This window comes from Vanacampus margaritifer, chromosome 1 (assembly GCF_051991255.1).
Source record: "Vanacampus margaritifer isolate UIUO_Vmar chromosome 1, RoL_Vmar_1.0, whole genome shotgun sequence".
NCBI lineage: Eukaryota > Metazoa > Chordata > Actinopteri > Syngnathiformes > Syngnathidae > Vanacampus > Vanacampus margaritifer.
In genome coordinates, this window is record NC_135432.1 from 16,870,100 (window position 1) to 16,887,328 (window position 17,229).

Here is a 17,229-nt window from a genome sequence, read left to right on the forward strand (position 1 = left end):
AAATAAATGTTTGCTGGGTTTATTAAATTAAAATCGTCCTGAATGATTGCAAAAATCAACATTTAATTTTTTGGCCATAACTATGGAGTTGAGGAATGTGCAGACTTAAGTCTGGGATTGATAACGATATGAATCAATGACCTTCATAATCAATGAATATGACTGATGCAAGATGTATGGAGTTAAATTAGGGTCAAAAGTTTTGTACTTGAAAAAAATTAAAACTTGAAACAGAAAATTGTTGTGTTGATCATGAATTTCTCAAAATCTAAAAGGGTATTCAAAATAAAAATAAGTATGTGAAACATTTTTTAATTATGATTCACTTCGGTCATTCCTTTGAATAAATTATTCATTTTCACTTTTTGTTTCTATATATATTTTGACATTTGAGGTAAAAAAAAAAAAATAAGTTGCATGTTTTTTCTTTTCAGATTCAGATCTTATTTTTTCGGGTTTAAAAAGTTTTTTTCTACTTTCAGATCTTTCTTTTCACTTTAAAATCTTCTTTTTTTTCAGTTTCAGACTTTTGACCCGAATGTTACGTGGGAGCATGGTGTCAACTGAGCGGGCGTGGAATCATGAGTGACGGCTGCACAAAAGTGCTTTGTAACCACCCCCCAGTGACAGTGCCTTCAGGGAACATAGGAATTAAAATAAATCTTAACACTTATATACACCATATTCGTGTGATTGGCAGCATATGAATTGAAGCCAGTGACAAAATTCCATTTAAAAACCTGTTTTAGACAGTACTGAGCACCAATTGCGGTCTTTGAGGGATTGATTATGCCAGATTTTGCTCAATGTATACTTTTCAGCTTTGACAAAGTCGGCATTTAGAAGATGTCACCCCCCCCCAAAAAAAATTGTCACAAAACGACCCCTTACTGTTTGTTATGATTTAGCATGTCTCACCTGTGCATTAAGTTCAGCAAGTTGCCCTGACGATGATCGGGCGGACGGCATTCTTGCAAGCAAGCGGAAGACTACGCTGCGTTCAATTTGCCAAGTAGACGTTGGACATATCAGGGATTTAAACGTGGCTGTTGTACGGCAAAATCTGACATAATCAATCCCTCAAAGACCGCAATTGGTGCGCAATACTGTCTGAAACAGGTTTTTAAATGGAATTTTGTCACTGGCATCAATTCATATGCTGCCAATCACACGAATATGGTGTATATAAGTGTTGAGTTAAGAGTTCTTTTAATTCCTACGTTCCCTGAAGGCATTGTCACTGGGGGGTGGTTACAAAGCACTTTTGTGCAGCTATCACTCATGATTCCACACCCCGCTCAGTTGACACCATGCCCCCACGTAACATTCGGGTCAAAAGGCTGAAACTGAAATAAAAAAAAAAGAAAGTGTGCGATGGGGTAGGGGTGGGGGGGGTTGAAACCCTAAAAAATAAGATCTGAACCTGAAAAGAAAAAAATAGAACCTCAAATGTCAAAATACATATGGAAGCAAAAAGCAAAAATAAATAATTTATTCAAAGGAATGACCGAAGTGAATCAAAATAATTTTTGACCCGAAAAAACGTTTCACAAGCTTATTTTTATTTTGAATACCTTTTTAAATTCAGCAAAATTCAAGATTAACACAACAATTTTCTGTTTCAAGTTTTCTTTTTTCCAAGTACAAAACTTTTGACCCTAATTTAACTCCATACATCTCGCATCAATCATATTCATTGATTATGAAGGTCATTGATTCATATTGTTATCAATCCCAGACTTAAGTCTGCACATTCTTCGCTCAGTTCATCTTGAGTAATGTCCGTGTATAAGTTGCAGCGAGTACCAAACATTTGGAATTAGTAAATCGGTCTCCGGACGCCACCAACAGGCCCACCCAACCAGGCGAGCAGCAGCCAAGGCGAGCGCATGCTCGTTCACCAGTAGCGTCTTCGCTGACCTTGGATCAGCGTTCACACATGTTGTGGCAGTAGAGTAGATGGGCTTGCATTCTGCCCATTGCGTCCACAGCAATGTTCACTCCATTCTGGTCAGCTCAGCCAACACTGTTGCCAGCATCCGGATGATGCTTAGATCTTGATACTGCTGAGCGCTCACAAAGGCCAGCCCACCCGGCGGAGTAGCCCCCGCTAGCCGCATCCCGGAACCATGTTCACCAACCCCATTGTAACTATTTACAGCAGATACGTTGCAGCCACAATAAAACCTTATCACAACAGCCTTGCATGTTACATCAAATGTCCAAACAGAAATAGAGCCAGACAATGTTTACATTCTTACAGGAACAGCAATACACGTTATCAATGCAGGTGTTAACCATGGCAAGTAATCAAATGCTATATTTACATTATTCAAATCGTAACAGCTCCAGTTTTGGGTTAACTAGTAATCTGTTACAATAATTTCATTTGGGTAAAACATAATCCACAATTTAATGATGTGAGTTACTGATTGCAGTTATTGTCTCTCAAATTACGCCAATTCTTCCACTCTTTTCACGATCCGTATTTTCTTCTCAGAAGATGAGTCTTCTTTTGTTTGGATGAAGATCCGACAGTCTTTTATCCATGTGCTCTCGATAAGTCCATTCTTTCTCAATTGTCGCGCCCTTCTTGCATTGTCGGCATTTCGTTTTGTGAGATTTTCATTGACGTAGACGTTTACCTTTAAGCTTGTAGCTATCTCTCAAAAGAGCAATCTTTTTCTTCCTGTCAACAAACCTGATCAAAACTGCCGGTGGTCGTGTCCCCCCAGTTGGAAGCGAAAAGCATATCTGAATGTGTATTGGTAGAAATGGGCAAAGTTCTTATAAATAAAAGTGGCAAATGCGCCAAATTGCCACAGATGAAAGAAATGAAGACACTTATATACTGTTCCTTGGTTGCATCAGCTCGTCGCCGTTTTAGCCCCACGCAAAAAAACAACCACAAAAATTGGTACAATTGAGGCTGATTATCCACCACGGTCCTGCCGGTACCAGGGAGAGATTTGTACACAAATATATGAGCGATTTTCACGTGTTTGACATCCACAAATGTATCCGTTACTCTCAGGTGTGTTTTTCAGATCCACAAATTGACAATTCTGAACATCAGGCATTTCTTAGATTTAATGAAACGCCTCATTTTTTTGTATTGCTTTCGCCTGTGACTAGCACACAAACCAGCCATATTGTGACACATCGTGATTTGGAACGACTGCCTTAACCAGAACAACAAAGAATTTATCGGAATCAGCCATCTTTGTTGTTTAGCTTGAAGATTCATGGTGTCATGAGTCACTCTGTTTTGATATTTGAACAGCGTTGGTGAAGACGACGTCATGCAAATATACGAATTTGATTGGCCGGCCGGTGCTGAATCGCTGTCTATGGATGCCTGTCCAGACCCTCTTTTTCAAGAAAGTGGGTGTGGCTTGCCAGGCTAGAAAGTCCTGTCCCTCCTCTGTCCACGAGGAGGCACTGTTGCCACCTCCGTTCAATGGAAACGAGTTATCATTCTGCTGCTGCTGCTACTTTTTCTTGTTCTACGCCTCAGTAGCAGCAGCAGCAGCCAAAGGTATCAGCAGGAAGTTTTCTTTGTCAAGGCAAAGCAAGCTTGAGGGAACTAACTTACTGTAGTAGGGCTGGGTATCAATTCAGATTTCCAGATTCGATTAGATTCAGAATTGCCCGATACGATTCACATTGATTTTTATTTTATTTTTTTGTGGCCAGCGCGGGTCTGCGTGAACCATGGGGCGGATGGCAGGCGGCGCGCTGAGCCGTCGGACGGCGCATGCATACACTGTAAAAACAAAAAGCACGCTGTAAAAAATTCGCGAAAAAGTGAGGCCGCGAAAGATGAACCCGTGAGAAACAAGGGAACACTGTAATCGATTTATAGATTCGGGATTAATCGGTATTGAATCGAATCGTGACCTACGAATCGTGATACAGATCGAATCGCCAGGTACTCGGCAATTCACACGCCTACTGTCTACATGTCTTGGTCATTATTTTACGTTTGGTGCCATCTTAAGGTTAAAGACTGATATAAATACAATTTGGCTGTTTGTCCTCTCATTACACGAGACGATACGCACTACGTCACTTGTTCTCCATGACGGAGTCGCACCCACCAGCTCATTCTCGTACATGCCTCCGTAGAATGGCTTCTTAGTGAATTGCTGCTGTCAATCACAGCCAGACCACACCCAACCCGCTACCCATTCGCAACCCAACGGTCTTCCAGGCAACACCCCTTTGAGCGCCGATTTCAAATCGTAGTGAGGGGTGGAGCAAGAGTCTGACTTCCTATTGAGTAATCCTTTAGTTAATTGTCACCCCCTTAGTCAGTTGCAGATGATTAACACCACACTTGGATTTTGGCTGCTGTCTCTTTAGCGCCTGTGACACTGAAACCTGAAAATTTCTGGGTCAATTCCACACCCGATTAAAAGGAACCCTGACTGTAATGACAAGTTTGCTCCATATGATTTATTTGATTGTTACTAACATATCTATGAGATTAATTGTTCCAAAATCATTTCCAGTTTATTACATTTTGTAGACATTTTATTTGTACGTACGTACATACGCCGCCATTGTTGTTTAGGTCGCAATGCATTCAGTGCGCTGTGACGTAGAATGGTGACTGGCTCTCTGCCGAGCAATGCAAAACGGGTATAAAGAAAGCAAAGTAAGCCTTGCCGTGTTCCTAAAGAAACAACATGCGATCGGGAGAACTCTCAAGACCATTCATTCATTCACTAAGAACCATTCACTAACCATTCAACGCATTAAACCGGGCAAATCATTAAATCGACTGCAATAACAAAATATTTTCTCTGGAATTCGTGTTAGATTTGTAATAATCCTGTTTAAATAAAGTGTCTGTGTGATTTTGGTGGTCAGCGAAGGTTTATGGTCTTGTTCAGTGTGTGTGTGCGTGCGTGCGTGTATTCCTGTCTGTGTAATCTTGTGAGGACCATATTCTAGGTTTTTATTATCAATGTGGGGACCACAGGTGCATTGTGGGGACATTTTGGCCGATCCTCACAACTCAGAACCTCTTTTGAGGGTCAAGACTTGGCTTTAGAGTTTAGGTTTGAATTGGGTTTTGGTTTGGTTTAGGGTAAGGGTTCGGATTAGACAATTAGTTATGATGGTTACATTTAGGGTAAGGGGCTAGGAAATGCATTATGTCAATGCCATGTCCCCACTAGGAATTGTGTGTGTGTGCATGCGCGTGCATAAATGCGCTCAATCATTCAGAGAACTAAGCAGATGGCACTTCCACAAACTGGCTGTAGGCTGCTCAAACCGGTTTTGACTGGCTCAAACCACCTCACTCCGGTTGTTGGTTAAGATGGCGGATCATGGACCGCGTTATTGGCTTTTACTTTCAAAACATCACGGGGTTTAATCTCATGGCTTAATTGAGTAGCAACTCTACAGTCAATTCTAATGCAATTATTGGCATGCTGATGTAATTTGTGCATTGCTTAATGTAATTAACAATCCCAGTTGGTGTAATTTACCATGGTAGATTAAATTACCTACGAGTAACCTTACCCAAGCATACCAAGATTGAAACCTCATTCAAACTTCCATGTAGCACATTTATTACACAAGGGAAGTGAATGTGCTGCACACGAGTGCAATAAAGGAATTCACAAACAAAACAAGCAAAGCAAGAAAAACAAAACAAGTAGCCTACTAAAATTGCTGACATAAAGTGACATTTAAACATTTATAAAAAAAGAGTCAGACATTCCAAAGCAAAGAAATAAACAGTAGCTTTTTAACATTGCATTATAAGAACATACAGGAGGTCCCCAAAATACAAACACAGGATCCCGAGAGAATGTTGGAAAGCTGAATTGTTCGTAATTAATTACATATTCAATTTCAATCTATAATTGCCATTTAAGGTAATTTAAAATAATAAATAAAATACTGTAGTGCAGTGCCGATGAAATGGAGACGCAGAAAAGCTGAATACGTGCCGAGAAAAGCTTTTGTTTAAGGTGTTTATCATCATTATTATCTGACTTCATAATCTGTGAAGTAATGGTAACGGTTTTCCCTTTTACGAATTTCACAAAACTTTACAAACAATAACTCAACTCACTTTTTTTTTTATATAGCGCGTTCACAACAGCTGCAGCTGTTAACAAATGCTTTACAGAATGCATAATACAAAACATGAACAATAAGCATTTCCAACCCCAGTTGACTTGAATCACAATCTTTTAACCTCTTTTCTGTCCTCAGTAAATGTTATGCGATGCTCAGTGTGCCACCAGGACTACAAACAGATTGATATTGTTGACAACTGCTTCGTTAAAGATACCTCAGAGGGGACCAGCACATCCGATGAAAAGGCTGCACAGGTAAGTGAAGAAAAGCCGCAATTTAAGGCAAGAATGCTTGCCCACTGAAATATGCCTTAAGATACCTTAACTAAACCTCAGAAAGTCTAGGGTGTGAAGAGGGTCTTCTGCCAGATTTAGTCATAACTGTTTTAATTTCCTTATTTCCTCAGTAAAGCTTTGTGAGTGTTATCGCAATTTCTGCCAAGTGTCTGTAATCAATGATGTTTTTAAAGTCTTATCGTCATGACTGGGACCTCATCTATTTCCACAACAATGGGCCATTGTCTGTGGTTGAAGTGTCTGTGATCAATGATGTTTTTAAAGTCTTATCTCATGTCCGGTGAACTCCAGGTGGGCTGTTCTTTGTGGTACCGCCCTTCAAGATATTATAAGAAGGTTGTAAGTGGCTGTAATCGGGGCACTTGTGAGAGGCTGCAGCCATTGTCTGGAACTCACTTGTGCCCGGAATATTCTGTAAAAATAAAAGTTTCGAAGTAAATGTTCATCGATCTCCAGCCGGCATTCGGATAACCAACATTCTCACTACCCGAAAGAAAACGAACACGCGGAGGAAAAGCTCTGCCTCCTATCAGATGCGTGTAACAGATTGCCTTGAAAGTACCTGATAAATGCTCACCTGTTTCAAAAAATGGCCCGTAGCATTTAACAGAAAGGGCAAAATGAATAGTACCACTGTCTTCGAGGAGAGAGAAAAAAATCTAGAAAATATTTGTCATTCTTGTTAATTTTTTATGCAGACCAGTGTGTAATTGAGGCGCACAGATGGTGCATTTGTGATGTTTCAATGACGTGATGTCAATTTTAGTAGACGTTTCCATCAAATGACGACATTGAGGAGAGATTGCCTTATTTCCCCTAAATGCTTCTGACTCTTCCTGCCTCAGTCTTGTCAATGCCCTCACTCTTTGATGGAATTTCTTTTGGGAGGCACTAGTATGTAAACAAAAGAGCAAGGATGTTGCTGAAATTTGAGAAATGAGATGAATATGCAGCATACACGTTTTGAAATGGACACACACGTGAATATCTTTACCATGGTCAATCAGAGAGAGCCATCTAATTGCACCGGTGCAAACTCTTACTCTTACCATCCCCCTTACTTTTTTTCTGTTGTTGTTGCACTATTGAGTAATTAGGTCACAGTCACACTCTAGACGCCTAAGGCCAGTGTTTCAAAATGTTTAATCCAGATTAAACTCATCTAGATTTCCAAATCCCACTTTCCTGATCTGGGTATTCGATCCCGGTATTTCAACATTTTGCTGGATTTGATTAGAATAATCCTGATCCTCTCAGATTGAGATTTCTAAATCCATCTCGCCCCTAGGATCACCTTGCCCCCCAGGGTCACAAACAAGACAGGAAGTGTCTTCTGTAGATCTCAAGGCTTTGATATGTCAGTATACCAAATGTAAAAGTATAAAATGGTCATTCAAAATATTTGCTGTTGCATGGAGCCAGTGTTCGCTGAAATTCTCCGTTTAAACAAGGCCACGCCGGAAAGTGACATTATCATTAACTTTTACCCCCTCCTTTTTTTGTACATTTGTGGGATTTGGAATTTTTCAGTTCAGTTAAAAATGTACACGATGAGATTTCACCTCTGCTACTCAGAGGTGGCAAATCCAAGTCCAGAAAGTAAAAATCCTGCCACAGTTTGGCTTTAGCCCCTGATGCTAGCAAGCTAACTCCCTAGCAGTAGCAGTCCCTAGCTCCCTAGTGGCTTTAGCTCTAGGTGCTAGCTAGCTAGCATCAGGGTATAAAGCCAAACTGTGGCAGGGTTTTTACTTTCTGGACTTGGATTTGTCACCTTTGCTCCTACTGTTGGTCAGTTATTAAATTCAGCTGTGCAATATCTATTAAACCCTAGCAGCACAAACAAACAAAACAGAGTATTTCCCGTTTCCACCACATTTTGTGAGTGGTAGGAGGCTAAGTTCATGCAAGTTGACATCTGCTGGTTCAGCTTCCGTGTGCCAAGTGCCCGATCACATCTTTTGCCTTCATTCAATAACTATATAATCAAGCTACATCTACTCGACTGATTCAGTAATTGACTCACCCGATCTTAAGTGATCGCTACACAGGTGATATCCACCACGATGAACGGGACCCAATTCCTCCATCTTGTTCTAAACATATTTTATGGCTGCTTTGATCCATTGGCTACGCATTGGTTCATCTTTTGGTAGCCTGGAGAATTCTCACCCGTTCTTTTGCCTTCTTGTTGTTGTGGCACCTAGTCCACAACAGCTGTCAATCATTGTTCAAGTGTGGCACTTGCCATTTACTCAAAGTAGAGGACACCCTTTCTATCCTGCCAGATTCCAGAGCTCTGTAGTATCAGTTATCCTGTCAATTACTCCATCGATAACTCCATTCAAGTACAGTAATTTCTGGACTATAATGGGCACCTGACTATAAGCCGCGCTAGCTAAATTTGGGGAATACTTGAGTTTTTTATACATATAAGGTGCACCCGCCGGTAAGCCGCAGGTGTTTTAACTCATTTGCTCCCAAAAATGTATAAATATGTTCTATTTTAAAGGTTTTAAGTGTCCCAAAGACGTATTCATATGTTTGTTTGTTTTTTAATGTTAGAGCATTTAGACGCTTTGATTCAGCCTCTCAACTGCAGAGAACAGGTGAAGAAATGGTAGTTATTACACAGACAGCCAGCAGATGGCAGAAGAGCAAAAGAGATCAACCAGGGGCCTTGATGAAAAAAAACGAATTACTCACATTTCTAAATATATTTGTGAATAATGATTAGGGTTGGGCGGTAAAACGTTAATACGGTATCCTGGTGTGTGCAAAAATGGCACTGTGTCACTTTCAATACAGTCATTAAAAACAAAAAACTGCAGCGTGTAAATGACCTATTATGATATTAAACATAATTTTTTGATAACACGACATTTGTAGTTGTGCTTTCAAATGAGTAATACCATAACAATTAATATTAATATAAAAGTTTAAAATGAATAGTAAGCTGTTAGTCATGTGACAGTCACATTACCGCTCAGACAAAGTGAGACAAAAGCGGTCCCTTAGAAGAAAAAATTGCAACTACTACAATTTAGCAGCAAATGTCAATGAGGCCTGTATGCAAAATCTGTAACGGTGTGAGATGGAGTATACTTTGTATCTCCGGACTCATCTGAGGAACATTATCCCCCGCTCACTGCTGCAAAGCTGTGTTTGTCGAGTCCACAATTATAAATCCATATGACCTCCAGAAGCGCACCACAAAGCGCTTTCATTTATACAAAAAATGTGATTTTGTTTTTCGTCCATGGACACATCAACCCAAGATCGTGGTACGCAGGTGAATAGGCTATCTGTGTGCTCTGGGATGAGAGCTGCATGCATATGTTTGTGTGTTGCGTAGATTATGTATGCGTGCCCACAGCAGGGTCCCCTGGTCCAGTAAAGAGTCCAGTAAACCGGGAAACAGTTTGTAAGTGTGTAGGACCGCTAGAAATTTGTGCGGGTCCGCGGGGAACAGTTTATACTACGGTAATGCTTGGCTGCACGGCGTAAAAGGAGCGCAGGGATGCCAGCTGCACACTTCAGCTAAAGACGTGCTGTCATGGAGTGACAGACATTCAAATGCGCTCCGTCACACAAAAGATTATTACAAATGCAACCGGAGCACACAGTGAACAGATCTGTGACCATTAACTTCTAGACAGATTGGCTGTTGTAAGCGCAAGATAAATCATAAAAAAAGAACGAAAAAAAGTCTAAAATAAGCAGCGGTATTACGTATAACCTGGTGAAATGTGGAGACTGTAAAACGGTGTCAAAATTTGAATACCACCCAACCCTAATAATGATTTGGCTTGGCTCTATTCTAATGCTAATTGTTGCAAAACGGAAACAGATAGAAATATACTTTTTTTTCTGATGAAACAAGAGACTTTAATCTTTCTTTTGGTAGGTTCCACATTTTTATAGCAATAGAACACAATATTCTATGGGCCTTGCAAAATCAAAAACAGCCGGGAGTGAAGGAGATTGCTTCTGTGAAAATGGCTGGGAGGGAATGAGTTAATGTTACCGCACCGGGTTCCCGCTACTTTCTTTTCCATAATGAGAGCGTAAATTGTCTTGCTCTCGTTCTTTCTCTCCTACTGTATTTGGGCTCACTTGGTATGTTTTGCTCTGCCTGACGCTCTTGCGCTTCCTTTATAGTGCGCCCCCTTGTGATTTGATGGATAAGCTGCACCTTTTTATTAGCCGCAGGGTCAAATGCAAGTGAAAAAAGTAGCAGCCTATAGTCCAGAAATGACTGTAGTCGTTCTAAGACCCCTGGTCCAACAGTGATATAGACTCTTCTTCAAATTAAGTTGGCTTAAGGTGATTGATATTAACACTATACTCATGTCAAAAGTAAACAGTAGAAATCTTATCTTCTTTTTTGGGCAATTTTATTTGTTGGCCTGGACCTCATCTTTTGGCAGCTACCGATCCTGCAAACAGTACAGCCTTTTGAGGTGTTTGACGGTGGATAGGATTGGCCTTTTCTCAATTGACGTTATCATGAAGGACATTATTTCTCTGGCATCGGGCTGAAACCTTGTACCTCCAAAATCGTCACTTTTCAGGAAACCCCAAAAATTGCATGTTTGTTCAACCTTTAACATTACACCCTTAGACCGAGTAAGCCATTTTCAACACTTTAGTTTGGCAAATAATTTGTAAAAATAGCACCTACACATTTGGGATGACCAATAGTAAAGATTTTAGATATTTTTTTAAACCAAATTGTGACTTATGAGGTTTCAGCCCGATGTCAGTGTTTTGCTGTATTAATGCAGCGGTTTTACCATCTGTGTCTGACCTGACTTTTATCTTTTCAAGGTATGCACAAGTTGTGAGGACAATGCTGGAACCATAGGATTTTGCGTAGAGTGTGGGGAATGGCTGTGTAAGACCTGTGTGGAGGCCCACCAGAGGGTCAAAATAACCAAAGACCACAAGATTCGTACGAAGGAGGATGCTGACACTGCTTCTGGTAATGGCTGGTCACAAATGTTAATTGAACCATTCACTGCCATTGATGGCTATAAACGTAAAAAATTCATTTAAACAATTTCTATTAGTTTAACATTTTTTTCCCACTTGCAGGGATGTGATTTTTCCGCTAATTCGCGGAATTCTGCTTTTTTTTTTATCTCCCCCCCCCAAAAAAAAAATCTGATTTTTTTTTTTTTTTTTTGTATTTCATTGTGTATGCACATGACTCCGACAGATAACATCTTCTGCTATAACAAAGACATTTGTGGTATGCTCTAATATGAGTTACTTTTCATTTGGTCATGATACAATTATTTGTTCATGAAATTTGAACTCTTCAACATTATTTATGTGTTAACTTAGTAATCACATTAGTTGGATATGATGATATTCTCAGTGATAGTTTTTAAAAGCAAAGGCAGTCCAATGTTTTTGAATGTGACTGATTTTGAGTTGACTAAAACTGCCATTTTATATGGGATAGTTCAATATACATTGAAAATTTATGCTGTTGTTTTGTCTATTTCTTTGTCATGTGAGCGCATTGAAAGTACTTAAAAACACGGAAAACCCATGAGCGAGTGCCAGCGGCCCCCAGACCCCCGGCTAAATTTTCAGATAATTTCACTTTGGTCAAATCACATCCCTGCACTTGAGTATGAAAACCTAGATTTTTTTTTATTGTACACTTAGAACAGATATGAAATTTGTGATTAATCGAGAGTTAAAAAATTAAATTTCCTCTTGCCCCTAATTTTTATTTTATTTTTTTAAATGAATTTATGGCAGTGAATGAGTTAAATGTTCACAACCAAATAGTTGTAATTTAATTAGGTCGTGAGTATGACATCCTCGCGGTATTAAGGCCACCGAATGGTAGTATTATAAAACTTTAGAGGTCAAGTTATATGAAAATGTCAAATAAAAACGCTGATCAATATAGAGATTGCAGATTAAATAAATGCTTATTTAAACAAAATGTATAAAGGGTTTTGTCAAGAATTGCAATGAATATCTCTTAACATCAAGTATGAAATCTATATATAAACATGTCTAGCAAAATTATTTCAAAATATGTGCATACTGCAAAGCACTTTATAAACACACTAGCCTCATTCATTCATTTATTTGAAGACGAATGCTCATTAACAAACTACTAATAAACTATTCCGGGTGTCCGGCTCAAAGCAGCGTGATTTTCACATATACTGAGGTATGATGGCCATGCAACATTTCTCTGTGCCATTAAAAGCGACAAATGGAATGACCCATTCGGATTCGAATCAGAAAATTGTGATTCGGCGTTTGTTTTTAAATGGCCATTTTGCATCCCTTCCCTTGCTTATTTGAGTTACCACTGAAATAATGATCCTCGTAACAGGCTCCACATCTGACCTGATTCCTGGGTTTGGTTATGTGACGTTCACAAACTCGGCACTGTGATGTAATTTTCAGTCAACAGTAAGTGGCAAAATGGACAACCCCTGAGATAGATAAAAACGGGTTACCTAACAGCTGCTTAATTCATATTCCACAACACTGTATCATGGGTTATATCGGTCCTGCAGTTGAGATGGATGGTATGTGTGGAAAAATACAGTATTTTCAACGTTTATATCACCAGTTCATTCACCGCTGTCTCCATTATGTTCCCAGAGTCTGTGGGTGCATCCGGACAGAGGCCCGTTTTTTGTCCCATCCACAAGCAAGAGCCTCTCAAGCTTTTTTGTGAGACCTGTGACACTCTGACTTGCCGGGACTGCCAGCTGCTCGAGCACAAGGAGCATAGGTACTGGGCATGTTTGTTAATTATATCTTCCAGCAGTTTTGTATAGTGCGTGACTCACTTTTGTTGGTTTGTTTTGGGTATAATTCCACTGTTGTCCACTAGATTATGGCACACTGTGCAGATGCAGTAAATGAAGCAAGTCATATCTCTTTACTCGCCACACAAATAACTCTCTACCAAGGAAGCAACCGGCTTCTCCCTTCACCCCAAGTCAAGTCATCTTTATCTATATAACGCATTCAAACAGCCGCATCCTGTCACAAAGCGCTTACAGAACACATAGCATTAGTGATGCAACGGATCACAAAAGTCACGGTTTGGTTCGAATCACGGATTCGAGCCACGGGTCGGTTCGATTCTCAGATCAGATAAACAGTACTTTGACTTAATTTATTTTGGAAAATGCTTTTTCCCATTAAATAAAAACAAGTCAATTCAAAATGTCTAATATAGCTGTTTAGGATTTAGTGTCTTTATTTATTTTGTAAAACGCTTTTTCCCAATAAATTCTCATGTTTAATTTATTCTGAGCTCGTTTTTTGTCTTAAATGTTAGACACATGACATACTATATAGTTAACTAGCTACCCACCCACCCCCCCCCAAAAAAAACTGTGTTTGCAAATGGTTTTATTTTGAAATATACCGGATCCACCTTGATGCCGACGCTCGACTTCCTGTCCGGCTTGTGTAATTTCTTCAGTTTCATGGAAATCCGCAAGTGTTTCGCATGTGGCGTCCAGAAAAAATAGAACACTTACGGAACTCTTTCACAGCGCCGCATCCCTTCCGCACCTTATACGCACCACACTGCAGCTGTTGTGAATTGACACACAGACTTGAATGTTTTCTATTCCTTGTGGCGGCCGTATAGAGAAAAACGCACCGCGTCTGTTCCGCAGTCAGTGTGAATTGGGTTTAAGGGCTTAAACAATCTGAACGGCTATGATTGACATTTTGAGTTTGTTTTTCAAACTTTTGCCCGCCATTCATTTCAATGGGGGATTTCGACCCCTGGTAGCCCGCCATTCATTTCAATGTGGGATTTCGACCCCTGGTAGCCCGCCATTCATTCCTATGGGGGAATTTCGACCCCTGATAGTCCGCCATTCATTTCAATGGGGGAATTTCGACCCCTGGTCGCCCGCCATTCATTTCAGTTGGGGATTTCGACCCCTGGAAGTGTAAATATTACTCTAAAACTGAGTCTATTTGGTCCCACTCTAAACAGTAAAAATTACTCTACAAAATTTACAGTGTACGTGTCTCCGCCAGTAGTAGCATTGATAAAAAATATATTGTCTCCCCTCCATGCCAATCACAGCCATAGAATATTGTTGTGCAATGTTTCGCAGAAGAAGTATGAAGCACTTTAAAAATTAAAATTGCACCAGCTGTTTTGGAAAGCTGTCTGTGTCTATCCCTAAATGTCCCGGGAATCAAATTTACAGCATTTTTTTTTGTTGTTGACATCGGCAGAATATAATTATTGGAAAAATTTGAAAAAATAATAAAAATATATTTATTTGACCACATTGCCCACCCCTATTTTCAGCTATCAGTTTCTGGAGGAAGCGTTTATTGACCACAAACGTATCATTGAATCAACCATAACGAAACTACAGGAGAAGAAAAACTATGTCCATTACTCAGTATCTCAATTACAAAGCAGGTGAGTGAATGCATCCTCTTGACATACATTTGTCTGTTCTGATGATAGTGACCTGGCTAAAGAAGAATTACATAGTTTACCCAAGTTCTTTGAATGTGTGTGATTTTTAAATGCAGGTTAAAAGAGCTGACTGAATCCCATAAGAAGGTTGAACACGATATCAAGATTGCTGTGTTTACTCTCATAAATGAGATTAACAAAAAGGGCAAGTCTTTACTGCAGCAGCTGGAGGTAAGAAGAATTTATCTGATAAACTCTTTATTATTTATTTGTTTATTTTTTTTCTTGTTTGTGGGTCACAATTGAAGTGTCCAGGGTCAATCTGCTCTAACCTCCCCTCTGTGTGACCATTGTAGTAATTTTATTATGAAATATTCACACTTGTGTCTAGACTGTGGGCAAAGAGCGCACTGCGAGGCTGATAGCCCAGCATAAGGATACCACCCAGCTCGCCCAGCAGATCCACCATGTGCTGAACTTCTGCCAATGGGCCATCTCGACTGGCAGCAGCACAGCGCTGCTTTATAGCAAGAGGCCGGTATGTTGTTGAACAGCATGTTAAGATGTATAATGCTATAATTATGTAGGAGGTCATGAGAAAATATACCTTGGTCATTTTTTGTGTACATAATGCTGCCTGCGCCAAATTGGCCAATAATAAGGGATTAATGGCAGAGCATATTTCAAGTATCCCCATTTATGAGATTGATAGAGCAGTGATGGGAAACTTACAATGGAGGGGGCCATTGTTTATATGGGAGGGCCTTCAACAGTACAGTGTCACGGACAGCCAGCGGTTTAAAGGAATACAAGACTTATGAAAAACTAACTAGCTATTCTGTGAAATGGTTAATTTCAACTCTTCCCTGAAAAAAATGTCAGTATGTGTTGAGTGATTATGATTTTGTATAGCACTTTTTTATGAATAGTTTTGCATTAAGTACAGTATCAGCCATAATGCGTAATGACAACAAAGCCACTCACAAGGAATTATTGCGTCCCACGGCGGACATCAAAGGTGGAATTACGCCCTATAGCAAAGATGCACTTCTTCGAAAGAAGTACAGCCACGGAGAACTCGCCAAAGATTTGTATCCAGCCGAAAGCCCGATGAGAGTGGCTGACTCATTCAGCCGGCCAGCTCATTGCGAGGCTCAAATTACCAGTCAAGTTGCCATTGACATTGTTCACTCTGGAAATGTTGTGGACGGTCCCTAACCTGGACTGTAAACATCCGGGTGACTTTAATCTGCTCGGCGAAGCGACATGTTGTGTGCAAAGATGACATTTTCATCCGTTGCCTTGATTGGTCAAAACAAACGAGTGCAAGATTCCACATCGTCCAATCCGCTCGGAGTATTACAGATCGTCCCACCTGAAACTTTTAATGGGATTGTGCTGTCAGGTAAGCAAATGTGTTCTATGTGTGTGTATTTACAGATACTGTTCCAGCTACGCCAACTCTTTAAGGCAAGACTAGAGCCAGTGCCTGTGTCCAATGGAAAAGTAGGATTTTTCTGTGATCCAACCTTCTGGGCCAAAAATGTGGTAAATCTAGGTATGGAACATGTATCGCATATGATGGCAGAATTTTCAAATTGTGAGTGAGAGTCGTAATTTTATTTCTTCCAAGAATAAAGCAACACTCCTCAGTTGGCATGCAATAATAACAACACTGTGTTCCATCAAAAGTAGTAAGTGTGGCATGTGCAGAGCAAGAACATTTTAAGTTTCACGCAGCTCAACCCTGTATATCCTCCAGCAAAAGAGAACTGTAAATTGTTGTTGTTCATACAATGATGTCAGAGCCTTTCCCAATGGTAACCCAGAATGAAGATGCACTTTAATGAAATTTCGTGGTCATTTGTTGCCAATTCTATGACACCATAGTTACTTGCACTAGACTGATATCTTTCAGGCAGTACTTTCAGTTAATTGGATTTATCAATTCTGATTTCAATAGCTCTGGCCAACCGTTTACATATGACATGATGGAGTTCAGTTGTCTATATCACAGTAGTTGCAATTGTTTTTACATTTTAAATAATAGTTGAATAAAAACAATTTCAGAGTAATTTAAAACAAGTTCTGTTTGGAAGCTACGTCACTACATATTTACATAACAGAGAGCAAGTGGCAAACCGCAAGCAGGCTATTCTGATTGAACCGTACGCATGATGTCTGTTAGGATTGGCACAAGGAATTTACCACTCCTCCAAACCAGAATGAAATTTCAATCGGATTTAGCTGTTTTATTCCAATTGAGGTGTTTATTTGGAGCATTTTCATTCAGTTTCATTCTGATCGGAATACAAGGCTCCATATATAAACCCGACTAATCACCTGACCTGAATCTGATTGAGCATGCATTTGATTAGGGCCCTGGCA

The 17,229-nt window shown here is 39.9% G+C and overlaps 1 protein-coding gene across 5 annotated transcripts in view; it reads left to right on the forward strand.

Moving 5' to 3' along the window:
- Positions 1 to 17,229, forward strand: part of trim33 (tripartite motif containing 33) — a 35,213-nt gene that overhangs the window by 1,284 nt on the left and 16,700 nt on the right. For all 5 annotated transcript variants that reach the window (XM_077578220.1, XM_077578238.1, XM_077578230.1 and 2 more), the window contains exons 2-8: positions 6,238 to 6,356; positions 11,226 to 11,379; positions 13,038 to 13,170; positions 14,725 to 14,841; positions 14,958 to 15,072; positions 15,233 to 15,379; positions 16,282 to 16,399. In XM_077578220.1, the coding sequence (XP_077434346.1) occupies positions 6,238 to 6,356; positions 11,226 to 11,379; positions 13,038 to 13,170; positions 14,725 to 14,841; positions 14,958 to 15,072; positions 15,233 to 15,379; positions 16,282 to 16,399 (903 nt within the window). The remainder of the gene's footprint in view (positions 1 to 6,237; positions 6,357 to 11,225; positions 11,380 to 13,037; positions 13,171 to 14,724; positions 14,842 to 14,957; positions 15,073 to 15,232; positions 15,380 to 16,281; positions 16,400 to 17,229) is intronic.